General features: G+C 33.0%; 1 protein-coding gene across 1 annotated transcript; it reads left to right on the plus strand.

Moving 5' to 3' along the window:
• Positions 1-1,798: 1,798 nt before the first annotated feature.
• LOC128191261 (failed axon connections homolog) lies at positions 1,799-8,064 on the plus strand. The gene is made up of 6 exons (XM_052863347.1): positions 1,799-1,906; positions 3,230-3,433; positions 4,237-4,439; positions 5,599-5,801; positions 7,126-7,242; positions 7,552-8,064. The coding sequence occupies exons 1-6, from the start codon at positions 1,799-1,801 to the stop codon at positions 7,608-7,610; spliced, it is 894 nt and encodes a 297-aa protein (XP_052719307.1). The 3' UTR covers positions 7,611-8,064.
• The last annotated feature ends 6,564 nt before the right edge of the window (positions 8,065-14,628 follow it).

A 14,628-nucleotide genomic window follows, 5' to 3' on the forward strand; every position in this document is an offset into this window, starting at 1 on the left:
CTTATCAAAGTCAAGAATTTCAGCGTTCGGGAATTTCGTTCCATTGGACGGAAATATTTGTAAAACCGCGTAAGCACTATTCAATTAAAGACGCAACAAAACAGACTCCAATATAGTCATCCTTTGCTAGCGAAGATGCCTTAGTTATCTGTGCAAGATAATACGGTTACCTTGGAAATTCTTTCAAAAAAATATAACATATTTAAATGTTTATTGATCGTAGTTCTTTATTTCTTTTATACAAACATATTTCTTCAATGTGAGTTTATGCATTTGAAAGTCCATGCAATCTAAATGGCTATGTGTCGATCGGAAAGCAACCGATCGGGACTTTCTCGACTGATATATTAACTCCAGTGGCAGTTGAATAGCGGTCGAATCTATATGTAATATAGCAAAATATACCATATGCTGTTGTGAAAACATGTCAGCTTTATTAGCCATAATCTGATGAGTTATGACATGAACAAGCCTTCGTAACGTTCTTATGTAATAATAGTTATAGATGTCAGTAGAAATTGGCAAAACCAAATCTGCGTCTCGAAATGGAAGTTGTTAAAAACTTGTTGAAAACACAATATAAAGAGATTTGCATTGCTGGTATATTGGGAATAGTTTTGGTTCTGGTATTTAAATGGCGGAAGAAGCGAGTAAAATAAGTATGAATAGAATTAAAAGTTTCAGTTTGATGATGTTCTTTAACGTACACGTATGTTCGTTTCAGTTACGAGCTTCAACGAGTCTGCGTTTCACTAGCTAGTTAATAATGTTGTCTATTTATTCATACATGTACGTAAATATTTATATACAGTGTATGTTGGTAACAATTAACAAATGACAAAATGTGAAGATCAAGTTATGATTTTATTTGTAATATCATAGAAATAACGTATATAGATTAATAAAAGGATGTGAAATTATCAATCGCAACTTCTCGTGCCTTTATTGTTTAAAAATCTTAACCTATTATATAAAATTTAAAAAAAACCTCAAATGCCTGGATATTCATAGAAGCTGGCAGGGATAAAAATCTAATATACATGCACTTGACCTAAATTCCCTTTGTTGCAGCTCATGCGCCGAACAAGAATTTTTTTTTATTTTTATCGGAGACTGAGGCATATTTAAGCAAATATTCATTGTGAAATTGATACATTTGAATTTTACAGGGTCGCCCCCGCCCGTCCGAGTTGCGCATGCAGCTGACTGGAAATTTACCAACTTTTTTTGGCTTTCGACAGTTTGTTTTAAATGTATTTTTCTCCTTGCAATTGGAAATACTTTTATTTTTAGCAATATCTGTTGCATTTAATATCAGCCCTTTATCGCATATACATGCATAAGATTTTTTTTCAAAACGTAGAAGGGATGTACAGTGCGTCGTATTTTGTTCTTTAAGTCAAATTTAACTAAAGATTTTAACACTGTCCCGAGTTAGAATTAATAATCTGTCAATAGTATAAAAATAAATGTAGAAAATAAACGCGAATGCATGCATTATTGTTTGGCATTTTTAAATCAAAGTTGTCCGATTCAAGGTATCTGCCCAACGCTTTGTGAACTTACTGTCAATTTCACGCCATAATGTAACTAGTAATTAGTCAAACAGCGTTCTCCATTATGCCGCTCTGGAAACTTTATTCAATCCAATCTAAATTCGTGCATTCAAGAATAGAATAAGCTCAGTTTATTTCTTCAACTTATTTGTTTATATTAAACCTAAGTTGTCCGATCCAAGGTATCTGTCCGATGCATGATGAACTCGCCCTACACTTTCTTAATTAGTCAACCCGCGGTTATGGTGCCGTTACTTGTAATTGAAAATGAGTTGAAGCAACAACTTGACACAAAAATTGCCTGTAACCTGAAAATATGTCCCAACATTGAGCCTTTCTCATTTGAACAGGTTCAGGGTCACTTGAAGAAAAACGGTTTATCCACTACTTTCCTATAGACAATTTCTTTCGTTATTACATTTTCTTAATGAGGGTATCATTTGTGAACCTACTGACAGTGCCTCTATACAAGACAAAATTGCTAACGCACCACTTACTATTTCTTTGATTGTTTTAGATCTGAACTTAGCAAAGATAAATTAGTATATTATTTTAATAGTTATAAGAAAATGAAACGTACATCAATTCACCATTTGCTTTGAGTTCTATTTATGAAACATTGGTAGCCTCCATTATGTGATTCACATATCAATATCGGGTGTTACCTCCATTTCCTCGGATAAATGCGACGTGTCTGTCTTTGTCGCTTATTAGTAACGCAGCGCTTTGAAATTCTTGCTCGGTCCCTCACACTTCCAGTTGGTACAAATTTCCGGTACAACTCTCTAATTGACGTGTGGTGCCTATTACACATGTGGCTACCTAAAAAGACATGTTTTATTAGATAAGCATGCTGCATCATGTTCTAGCCAATATCACAGGTGATCGTTGTTACATTTACGATGCTGTTTTAATTTGTCTTCTATCTTTAGTTATCCTATATTGGACCTCTGATTTTATTACCCTTTCTGGTACCCCTCGATACCTGTATATATCCACCTGTTTAGGTTTTTGGCTCTCTTTGGACCGGGTAAAATCACCCGCACGATCTGCCTGATTTTGTCAGTTTCTGTAGTTTAATTTTCTAATTTTATAAACACAGATACGGCTTCTGAGGTCGCGTATAGTGAATAGCGTACAGGAATGGAGTGACTAGTGAAGTTTGGTGTCTTCTCAACCTACCAGTGTCCTGACGACTATCGACCAATGAATTTGTTATCAAATTTCGTGTTATGTAAATTGTAAAAACGTTACTTTTAGTGTTTTTATTTATCAATTCTGGAGGTGTTTTGAAGCCTGTCGGCCCGCCCGCAACACTCGTTAAATTATGCCCTGCCACACTCTAGTGTGGTCAAACGCGGCATACCCCGTTGGATTTTTTTGTAAGTTTTTAGTAAAACATGCATCAATAATACGAACACGAAAAAGAAAGTAAAGATTTATTTTGCCAAAAAAGTGTGAGCACGATTTGAGCATTTCTAAGAGAACAGTAACGCTTCTGTTGAAATTGTATTCATTTATCCGTTTGGGCATTTAAATGTCTTACTTATAATTAAGGCCAATTATTTAAACATTAAATTCAACTAAAAATTTTGAGGATGAAAATATTATTTTATTTTAAATGGTGCGTTAGCAATTTTGTCTAGTGTAGTTATAATTAAATACTTTTAAAGAACAAACAAAGATTTGTAAAAATAAATTTTTCAGGGTTTAAGAAGATACATGTAAAAAAAATTCATTATTTTTTTTATAGGAAGAATTATCCATCGAACACCATTATACACCACCAGATCGGCCGAGGACCTTATGCTCCAAGTAAAACACCGTTTGCCGTGAAGCTGGAGACCTATTTACGGATGACAAAAGTCCCATTTTTGGTAGACTAAGTATCTTACAAATTCTCTAATTATATAGGATTAGACTGCAGCTGATGTTTTAACCATATCTATTATTAAATCATGAAAACTTAAGGTTGATAAGTGTGTATTATATTTTTATTATAATGTTAATCGATCACTTGACAACTTGTACGATGATGAATTCAGGAAACCAAATGTCTTTATATTTAACTTCAATACTTGTTTTTACACATTCTCCAATCAATATTTAATTATGTCCAGATATTTTGTGAACAGAATTCCTGAGTGCATGCGCACATGGTGTAGTAATAGTTGTTTGTAGAAACGAAACAAATCCATTTTTAAATTATACTTTTTTAATGTTTAAGTATCAATATGATTGTTAGCGGAATATGTCCTAATATATGAACTTTTCCTGTTCTTGAAGATTTGCTTTTAATCTATAAAAATCAATTCTCAAAAAAATCTATCATCCAGTTCAAAATTTCTTTTTAATAGATTTTCACCAAAGCATTTATTGATATATTTAGTATCTACTTTTTCATTTTCAAAAATGTGCTTGTCCCCATAGATCTTCATGTAATCTTCGTTTAATGATTACTGCAAAGGAAAAACGTTTTGAAATTTTCTCTTGGTAAATCCTTTTCTCCTCTAAAATGCTTCCAACTGATATCAAAGTAATAAAATACATGATAGAAATTCAAGGTCTGAAAATAAAAGTCCTAAAATAAGTATGGACCGGATACTTTGTGGCTTTTAAAAGGTTTCTTAGTTGCATTTTAGAGTATTTATTAAAACGAGATTTTCATTCCCGTATCCAGAATGAACATGATAGTCTGGCCAACAGAAGTTCCAAAGGGAAATTGACCTGGATAGAATATAATGGACAAGAAGTAGCAGACTCAGAATTCTGTATCCAGTTTATAAACAAAACATTCAACATTGATCTGGACAAGAACTTCTCTGATGAGGAAATCGGGGCAGGTAGAGCCATTCAAAGGATGGTAGATGAACATCTGTATTGGTATGTAAGGAAGGCAACTTTTTATATGTGTCTGTATAAAACGTATTTCATTTATAAGATAAAAGAAAGCTTTGGAAATGTAAAACTTGAATATACCGGTATGCAGAGGATCTTTAAATAAGACGTTTTGGGAATTTTGTTTAGGTAAATGTAATTTCGTCATTTTGATACATTCTTTGTTTTTAATTAAACGTTCGTTTCCATTGTATTCGATTTTGTAGTTTTCAGTTTGTGTACTAGTTATAACATTTTTTTTGGTTGCTAAGGAACCCCTTTTATTTTATAATTATATACTTTTCAATAAACTGTTTATGGATATTCCTGCCACTTTTGATGTAGTGAAATGTACATGTAATATTAGTAATGTATCTCTATTTTGCGTCATTTTTAAAGAAATTACAATGTTCTTACAACTTGTTATGCATTTTGTCTTTATTACATTATGCAAACAAAGAAGTTTCAATTCTAAACCATCTACTAAAGTCAAAGGATTTCTGATCCCCTCTACATAAACCCTTGACCGAACTGTTAATACATATGTGGGTTTTCTATTGCTCCATCTAGCGTGATTACACATTTTTGAACTTTGATGCATGGCCTCTTGTTTTGACCAGTCAGAAAAAGTGTATGAAAAAGAAATACTTAGAAACATGCTTCCGCGAATGTCCAAGTTATTTATAGAATTCAAATTTATAGAAACAATGAGTTTATTGGGACTAAAACCAGAAGTGATGTTAAAGTTTGTCCACATTTTATAAAGACAACAGAGCAACGTTAACCATTGCACCATTAACATCAACCGTTAAACAATGGATCATTCAAATTTGAATTACACCAACCAGAGAGCTGGGTTTGAAGACCTGTAAAACTAATCAAGTTCGGTCAATGGTTTATGTAGAGCGGATATGGTCTGAGACACTTGACATGGGAAGATAGGTCTAATGCGTTATGTGACTGAAATGAAAAATTTAATTAAAACGATACAAAGGAAAATTTACATACATCAGATTGGATATTACTTTTGATGATTACAGGAAAACTAATCTAGTGCATATCACTGTAATACTCTTGTAACCATGACATGAACAGTACTAGCACACGTACCATGATGGTAAACCAGAATATTGTGATCATATGTATGAAATATTTGTTTGAATAGGACTATAGCTCTAGTACGCTGGGTGTTTGACCCCAAGCATGGAATTGATGTCGGAAGACAGCTGGGTGTTTCCCGGTTCGAGTCTCTTAGACTCAAAAACTTAGCGAAGAAACTAAGCTACGCACAAGGAGTAGGCAGACACACCGAGGAAGAGGTGCTTCAAGTGATGGATGAAGATCTACAGGCCCTATCAAAGTTCCTGGGTATCATAATTTTAATCTACGATGTAGAGTTGTAGGATTGTATATCTTTTTCGCTAATTGTTGTTAAGTATATCGAGTTAATGTTAATGAGAAACCTTTCAGTATTCTAAACAAAGGAGTTAACGGATTATTCGTTAACGTTATAATTGGAACTAAATGTTTCAATATTTAATTAGTAGACTTAATTATTAAAATCCATGGTGAATCAAATTTCGAAGGGTCAAAATTTTGCGTTTTTTTTTAACAAAGAGAAATTCCTGGTTTGCTACAACATCTTTTCAATAGATTTAGGTCACAATATCAACAAAATGTTTTCTGTAATAATCTTTTCCATTCTTGAACGTTAGTCAGCAGGCGGCGTGACAATAATATCATGTACATGAATGTCAAAACAAACTCACGCAATTAATGTTGTTCATGTCTTTACACAGTTTATATAAAGTACACAGTTTACCGTCATATTCCGGAGTAATTACTCAGTGCACTGCACACTACAGAGTCAAATCCTAACGAAAGTCCAAGGTCTTGTCAAAATGGTTCTACATGTATATGTACCTCTTGTACCATTTAGAACCATGTAAACAAGACCTTGGGCTTTCGGTAGGAATGTAGCTATTTCTTGCATCAAAACAAGTTAAAATGACGCTGTTTTCAAGTAAATTAGGCTCAGATTGTGTAGTCTAAGCTCATGAGCTGGTCAAATGTTGTTGATTTTAAAGAACCATGTCTGAGTGTCCAGCAATAAAATAGAAAGGCCTACGTCATATTTCTGTTTAAAACAACTAACGAAAGTCCAAGCTCGTATTTAATAGGCTTAAGTATTAAAGTATATGCACATACAATCTGGATAAGCAAACTCTAAGTTAGATCATCATGTTTGTGTAGAACAGACATGATTTTAGCAAGAACTACACATTTTAAAAATAATAACAGAGTTGGTATTCGAAAAAAAAGATTAGAGAACTTTAGAGTATTTGGTTGAACATACTATTATCTTGCTAAAGTTTTTATTCGAATCGAAGATAAAATGTTACTGTATAACAGTCAGGTAGTGAAACTCGCCTCAATTTGATTATTGATAAATTAATTACTAACTCTTTTAAGACGTTATAATTTTTTCCATCGAACAGCCTCTATAGGGAGACTGTGGTCGCATGTTCTGAACTTCAGAATATGTTAAAGACATGCATTATAATATCATAAGCTAGGTAATGAAAGTGGAAACAATCACGCTCATTTCTTGTTTAAAAAAATACTAAAATGTTATTTATGTTTAACATAATTGGCCAAGTTTTCTATTTGAATACATAATTTTTGCTTTTAGGTAAAAAGAAGTTTATGTTGGGTGAACAAGCCAGTCAGACTGATTGTGCCGTGTTTGGAATGTTATCTCAGATTCACTGGCAAGCCTGTGGGGGTGCATCAGAGAAGTTGTACAAAAGTAAGTGTTATGAAGGCAGAAAAGTTGTCAACAGTAAGGGTTTCAAGTTGCAAAGTGTTAATAATAGTCAGAGAAGCTGTACCATAGTAAGTGTTAAACGTTTTCGAAGAGTGTCTGTAAGGGTACATAAACAAATATGTTGCCTCAGAAAATAATTATTTTGTATCTGTATAAAGATAATTTCAACAGGATCTAGAAAAGAACTTTAAACGTAAATAAGCTATGCTACAATGTATTTACACCCACAAGACACTGTTTTTAATTTCTGAATGTAATTAATACAGCTGATTTAATAATATTTTTCAACAGAATATCCCAATTTGATTGCATACTGTGAAGAGATGAAGGCAGAGTTCTGGCCAGACTGAGACGATTGTATAACCCACGGTTGGACAAGGAAAGCTTCTAAATGATCAAATGTTGCAACACTGCATTAAGATAAAAGACTAAGGACAGTTTTGAAGCTCTGTATTCACGTGCTTACAATTTTGATTTTCTGTTACCTTTTCATTACAAATCCGACAATCTTTTGCGTTTGTGCCGATGCTTTTATTAAAGCATCATGAGCATGTTTTTATACATGTAGTTAAACACTTTTCTAGAATTGACTGAATCGTAAATTTAAGATTTATATTTAGATGGTACGAGTTCACAAATACGATCAATTCATTACACTCGAATGATCAGCGCTTAAATCCGTACCAAAATGAAAAGAAGCAACACAGTGACTGCTTTTCGGAGGACATTTTGGGTAAAGGGAAAAGTAAATTGATATAGTGCTACATAATTTCAAAACAAGCAATAAAAACATATGGAAATCACTTTTATTCTATTTATTTTATTAACGAGGCCGAGTATAGAACGAGTACGCACGCTTTCGCGCAGCGTTTCATTTGTATTGTGACGTCATCTTTTTGCTTGGTTGACGCCATGGCGTGATAGTTATTACTGCAGATATTCAGCGATATTTTTTGAAAACAGCTCGTGTGATGCATATAAAATCGATATTATATTGTGGAATAAACATAATGTCTCGAAGTATAGGTTTTTTGGGGGCTCGGGTCGAAAACGTGAAGAGGGTTCAGCAAGCCTAGCCCTCTGTAACGTTTTCTTAACCGGCCTAAATATAGCTTAATTCATATATTTCAAGACAGTAACCATGTATTTCATATTAATGACCCTTAATATGTGATGTTGTATACTTATTTATTACTTAAATATATCTGAATGTTTTAATAATACTATAGAGATCAACATTTTTGCCTTTGTCAAATAAAAAATAGCCATCATCTGACAAATCTGGGAAATTGGGCATACAAAAAATAACTTTGATAAGGTCCCTGGAACAAACCAGGAGGTAAAAGGTTTTTTTTATTTGACCATTTGATGCCTTTTAGCAATAACTTTAATATGTAGAACAGAAAAAGAAATCCCTAGGGCAGAAGTTAAAAAAATGTGCAAAATTGGTACATTTCAAGCTAAATCCCATAGGGTCCTATGTTAAAATTAACAAACTTTGAGATGACCCCTTAAACAAACGGTGTGGTAAATGTCTTATTTTTTTTTATCTTAAAATAATAATTATATCAGTAGAAATTCTTGTAAAAAATTTCATTCAAAAATCTAGGGCAGAACAAATTAGACCCGGCCTCGTTAAATCTAACAAGTTGCGAGGGGTATGTTTTACACCAATCCGTCAGTCCGTCAGTCCGTCAGTCCTATCTTTTTGTAAGCTCAACTCCTCTTAAACCACTACAAGGAGTTGTGTATAACTTTGTAGTATTTGGGACATCACGTGAGGATGTGCCCACACCAGTAAATTCTGGTTCTTTAAATGTCCGTACTTTTAAACTTGAAATTTTGGCCATATATTGAATTAAGTAATAAACGGTTTGTAAGCGCAACTCCTCTTAAACAGCTGCAGGAATTTTGAGACACTTTGTAAGTATTTAGGACATATGTGCAGATGTGTATTTAACCAGGAAATTTTGATTCCATTATTTTTTATACGAATTTTGGCACTTTTAAATTTAGAATTTTGTTATTGTTAAAGACAAAAGTATAGATTTGCATACTTGCAAAAAGTTTTTTGATGGGAGGATTTTTGGGACATATTTCGTTGTAAAATCAAATTATTTTGTGTGTTAATGCATACTCTGTCATTTATCAAGTGCAGCATTGTCATGTAACGCGGGAACGTCGGGTATGTGAGGTTACTCACTTTTACTTTCATTGAAAATTGTGATCAAATTCTGAGGGACAGTGCCCCTTAACTCACTGCTTACAGATATTTTGTACCTCGCTACGCCACTGAAGGATTTTTTCTCTCAAAATAATAATTTTGAAATGCTATACTACGTTGTATTTGAGTTAAATATTAGGTAAATCGATTTCAAATTTTGTTATCTTGGTTTGAATACTGGATACGGAAACACCTTGGAAATAAATTGCAAGATACATAAAAAAACATGCATCAAAAATATTGGAAAATTACACTGTTATGTTAAACAATGTCTCTCCTATATTACAGCTTTCTTTGATGAAAATAAATAACATTGTTTGGAAAACTTTCAGCCAGAATTTTTTTCTATTTAGAATGCTTGAAATTATCGAATTTAAGTTTTTAAAGTGTCCCTTTTTCACAACTCGTTTTAGCTTTAGGTAATAATTTTGTTTTGTTTAGTCCTTATGAAGTAGAAAATAAATTTATTTTTCAATTTTTACCCCTCAAGTTAAGCACATATTTAAATTAAAACTTGTTTAGTATATTAAATCTGCAATGCGTTATCTGAAAACCATTTTAAGCAGAGCCTGTCTTAAGGTAGTTGTTTCAAACAGCAAGAAGACAAAGGTCTCTCCGTGTCATTGCTGGCCACTCAGCTATGGCTCTTTAAATCAACAAATTTTTGCATACCTTTTAAGCAAAGACTACGCTAGATATGTATGTTTTACTTAAATGCAGAATCATTTTAAACTTGTTTTGATGCAAGAAATAGACAGTTACATCCTACCGAAAATTCACGATCTTGTTAAAATGGCGTTATCTAACTTTTTAGCTGAGACTACCCAATCTGAGCATATATCACTTGAATCCAACGTCAGTTATGTTAAATTGTCAATTTGATCAATTAAGTCGGGAACCAAAAAGATTTTTTCAATTCCCATCTTATCGAAATTAGAAATTCACATTGACGATAGAGTATAACAGTAGCAATACATGCAATATATTCTCTTATCAACATTGAAATCTCAAAAGGCCTGGGCAGCGTTTAACAAAAGAACTGACGATTTATGACCAAATTAATGAATGTTAATTAATCACCAACTAATCAATGATTTATTCTTATGGCTGGAAAATATAATTATAAGGAATTGAAATATTTGTAAACAAATGGTTTTAGGTCAATTTTGTTCTTTAAAACCATTTTACGAGACTGTAAATATTTACGACTTTGTCGTAAGTTCTTTTTAAAATGCAGCTCTGATCTCACCTACAGACTATTTTCTATTCGAAACATTGATGTCATAAATATTATATAATGTAATAGTATATTCTCTGAGTCAAAATATATAAATATGTATCTAATGGGATTCAAATTTTTTTTTTAGACTTTTCAAGAGGAGTCAGAGATTAATCTTTATAATCAGGATGCTTAGAGTTCTAGTACCCTTCCGAAGAATACATCAATAGTCTTTTTTGATAAAGAAGCATAAGCTTACAACCTTTTAATTACAAAAGAAAGTAAAGGTAATAAAATGTATCTTGTACACTGATATTTAAGGCAAATGATGCAATAAAACATTTACAGGAACCCCTAAATTGTTGCGAATAGTACTGTGCTTTCAAATTCTGTGGATTTAGTAAAAACAAAAATGCAGTTTTACTGATAAATAAATTATTGCCCAATAATCCTACATGTATATCCAAAATATTTGCTATCGGATATTTCTCCTCAATAAACATTGATCTGTTCATAAATCAATTTTGGGGTTGGTTCGCTTTTTTTCCACATTTGGTGCACTTTTAATTTTATAAAGACCGTTTTATACATTCCTTCATGAAACAGATCAACGTTTGATTTGAATTAAAATTATACTGTTATCAGAATGTTTTAAATGAAACAAAAAGGGACAATGTTACGATAACAATCTTGAATCATTAAATAATTATTTTTTTAATAGTTTGTTTATTTCTTTTTTCCAGAGTATCAAAAATATGTATATTATCGTGTTTTGGTTTATTGTATAAATATGAATCATGATTGATCTGATAAAACTGTTTTTGTGTTCGGGTATTGCATAATATGAGGGTAAAAAGTAATACGTGTTGACCAGTACTCGCCGCAATTTGGCCAAGTTAACGAAACTCTCCCTCGCCCGCGGCCGAGAAAATCGGTCACCATGGTCGCGGCTGGGCTACCTAGCGGTCAGCGGTTATCTAATACACGAGAGTGCGTCTCTCATATATGAGTTTATTTAGCCGCAAACTCAAGAATTGTTTTAGTTTTGATTACACATAGAAGTTTATGGACTAAACGATTAGGTGTCAATTAAGAAATCGTTCAGTTAATTAATAAAAGCAATGTCATTCTCAATCTAAAGCAATATGTGACATATATCAATTGTGGGTTTCAAGTTTAAAATAAAGAAATTCTATTTGATAGAATATGGTCATTATACTGCAAACTTCTCAAATCTTCCTGGGCTCTGAGCTGTGCGTGTCTGTGCGTTGTACCTTTACGTAATCTATCCTTCGTCCACGGCCGAGGTGATCAGCCACGGCTGCACTAGCTAGCGATAAGCGGTTATCTAATACATAAGATTCGCACACCGCGACGCACACTTGATGAATATGAACGTGTTTGAGTTTATATAGCCGTAAACACAAGAACTGTTTTATTTATGTTATAAAAGTTTGTCCATCTTGTATTCATTTTATTAAAAATTTGAGTGTAAGTGAATATCAATGAACGATATTATTCCAAATCGGAAACATCGTCAGACATAAATTAATGGTTGGTTTGTATATACAAAAATTTTTAACCCCCCCCCCTCCCCCACACACACACAAATATTAAATGATGATCATCCCTCGCACTTGGCCGAGGAGATCCAGAGCGAGTGGACAATGATCCGCGGTCGGCTCGTGTTATTCTACATGTACCTTATCACGCGTTCATGTTTCATATTTTGCACGGACAGAACTATATTTTATTATGTTTTCAACTATTATAGGTTTAAGGGGAAAAGATAAATTTATTTTACTTGTACAGTTGATTAAGCATTGATTTAATTATACGATAGCGTACAAGGTAGTTTAAAAATCAAATCAAATCAAATTATAATCAAAGTCCCATGTTACATGTTTGCGGTAGGTGCTAGCACGATAAAAGAATGTCCTGAATTGTCCTGAATTGAGGCATTTGATGATTATTTTAAAGAATATTCACATGAGTTTTAAACAAATTAAGATTAGATTCTATCGGCCACATATTAATCACTCTGTAGTTTTTTCTACATGGTTGTTCGTTTGCTGCGCCCCCCCCCCCCTCCTCCCGCCCCGCTGACAAGTGCTCGCGCTGGATTTTTTTTTAAGTTGGCGAAAAGATATCCAGATCTGTCGAAAATTATTTTTGGTGACTTCTCCTTATGTGTAACATTTTCTCCTGAACGTGTATCGTTTTCCCACTCGTTTGTTTATTCGGTCAGTCTGTGTTAATTCAATCGCCACGTGCGACCGAAAATCTTGTGTCGCTTCTCAGAACATATGTAATTGAGTAACAGTTGGAAGGGTGCTTTTATAAATAATAAGACTATTGTTCGAAGTCAATCATCTTCACATTGAAGATGTGAAATCGTAACCTGAGAATGTGGCTAATAAATTAACCTGTTAAACACGCTAAACTTCTATAGTTATGAACAGAATAATTCATAATGTATTATAATTAAAAGTTTGAAGTCAAAGGAAATTTTGTTCTTGGGAAATACGACTACATTATGCAATGCAGTCGATCGCCATAGAATTCATCAAAGTACTGCAAGTGTCGACAGATTTCCTATTTCTTTGAAAGACCATGATAATTCACTTGACTTGCAGACTATAATATAGCGACATATCTGCCTCCCAAAAATATATGCGCTTCTCAAAGTTACACTTAAGTAAGGTAGATGTGCGTTATTGGAGATTTTATTTATTGCTAATTGTATGAAAATTGATAAAAAAAACTTTAAATTGAAGTTGTGTATCATGAGGTTGTAATGCAACTTAATTTACTTACAAGGTTAGCTACAGCCAGTGGAATACTAATTTTAGCTGAACAATGAATATCTGATGTACATACAATGTATGACTGCACATACGGATTACGGACCGTGGGCAGACGATACCCATGAAAGTCCTTTAATACATCAATGCGCAGTTTGATCTAAAAACCAACCAGTTTCATAACTTCTTCGAATTTCTCTAACACGGACTGTCTAATTCCTTCCCAGAATTCCAATTTACGCAAGCGCAATTGAAGTTTTTTTTCAATCTAATTAGTCAACCCACTGACATAAAAATAAGGATCTTTCATATGATTACATTGTCGAGAAAAGTAATATTCATTTCTGTAAATAAGGTTATTTAATTCACGTTACATAGCGGTGTCTCTATGAAACAGCACCATCTGGTGTAAAATTTTGATGCTCGCTTTTGCATAAATTCTCCCGCTTATCTTTTTTTTTTAGCTGATTATATAATATTTTGAATGTCCAAGTCTACTCGTATCATTAAATAGTATCAGACGACACACATTTCCCTGTAGAAAAGTTCAGAAAAGCCATCAATTTTGACTTAATACTAAATTTTGTCAGCACGTAATAATTCTAAACTTGCACATAGTCTTCAGAAATTTAGAAAGATTTAAATAAAGAAGTTATCCCATAGAAAAGGTTACGTGTTTTGTAGGCGGGTTCGGTTTTTAAAAAAAATACAATTCCTGACATGAATCATGAGTACATACTGTTTATAACAATGCTTGCTACCCTTTGAAAATTTAACTCGCCATTAGACATCTCATTTTTTGAAGAATTTTTGAAACGATTACACAAACTGTGTTCGACAAATAGTTTTTCTTAAACATTTTCTTCCTTTCTTTTTCAAAACACGTTTTATATAGAGGCTTTCAATCACAACACGTTTTTATAACAAAAGCAGAACTGAAAGTTTAGTCTTTATAATCGTTTGACACCATATCACATATATTTTCAACCCGCAGCAACAACGGAAGACCTACTCGTGGCTTTGCCACGAGCTCTGCTCTAGTTGTATATATATTTTGTCTGATGTTTTCCTTATCTTAATCCTTAATCCTTTAAAATTGAAATAAAAACCAATTTGAAACT

Source organism: Crassostrea angulata, chromosome 7 (genome assembly GCF_025612915.1).
Source record: "Crassostrea angulata isolate pt1a10 chromosome 7, ASM2561291v2, whole genome shotgun sequence".
Classification (NCBI taxonomy): domain Eukaryota; kingdom Metazoa; phylum Mollusca; class Bivalvia; order Ostreida; family Ostreidae; genus Magallana; species Magallana angulata.

Excerpts from the sequence above, each read along its gene's own strand:
- LOC128191261 (XM_052863347.1), top strand. The coding sequence starts at position 1,799 with ATGGTGCCGTTACTTGTAATTGAAAATGAGTTGAAGCAACAACTTGAC. Across the intron at positions 1,907-3,229 it reads AGCCTTTCTCATTTGAACAG|AACAAACAAAGATTTGTAAA; the intron begins GTTCAGGGTCAC and ends ATACTTTTAAAG. Across the intron at positions 5,802-7,125 it reads GGCCCTATCAAAGTTCCTGG|GTAAAAAGAAGTTTATGTTG; the intron begins GTATCATAATTT and ends TTTTGCTTTTAG.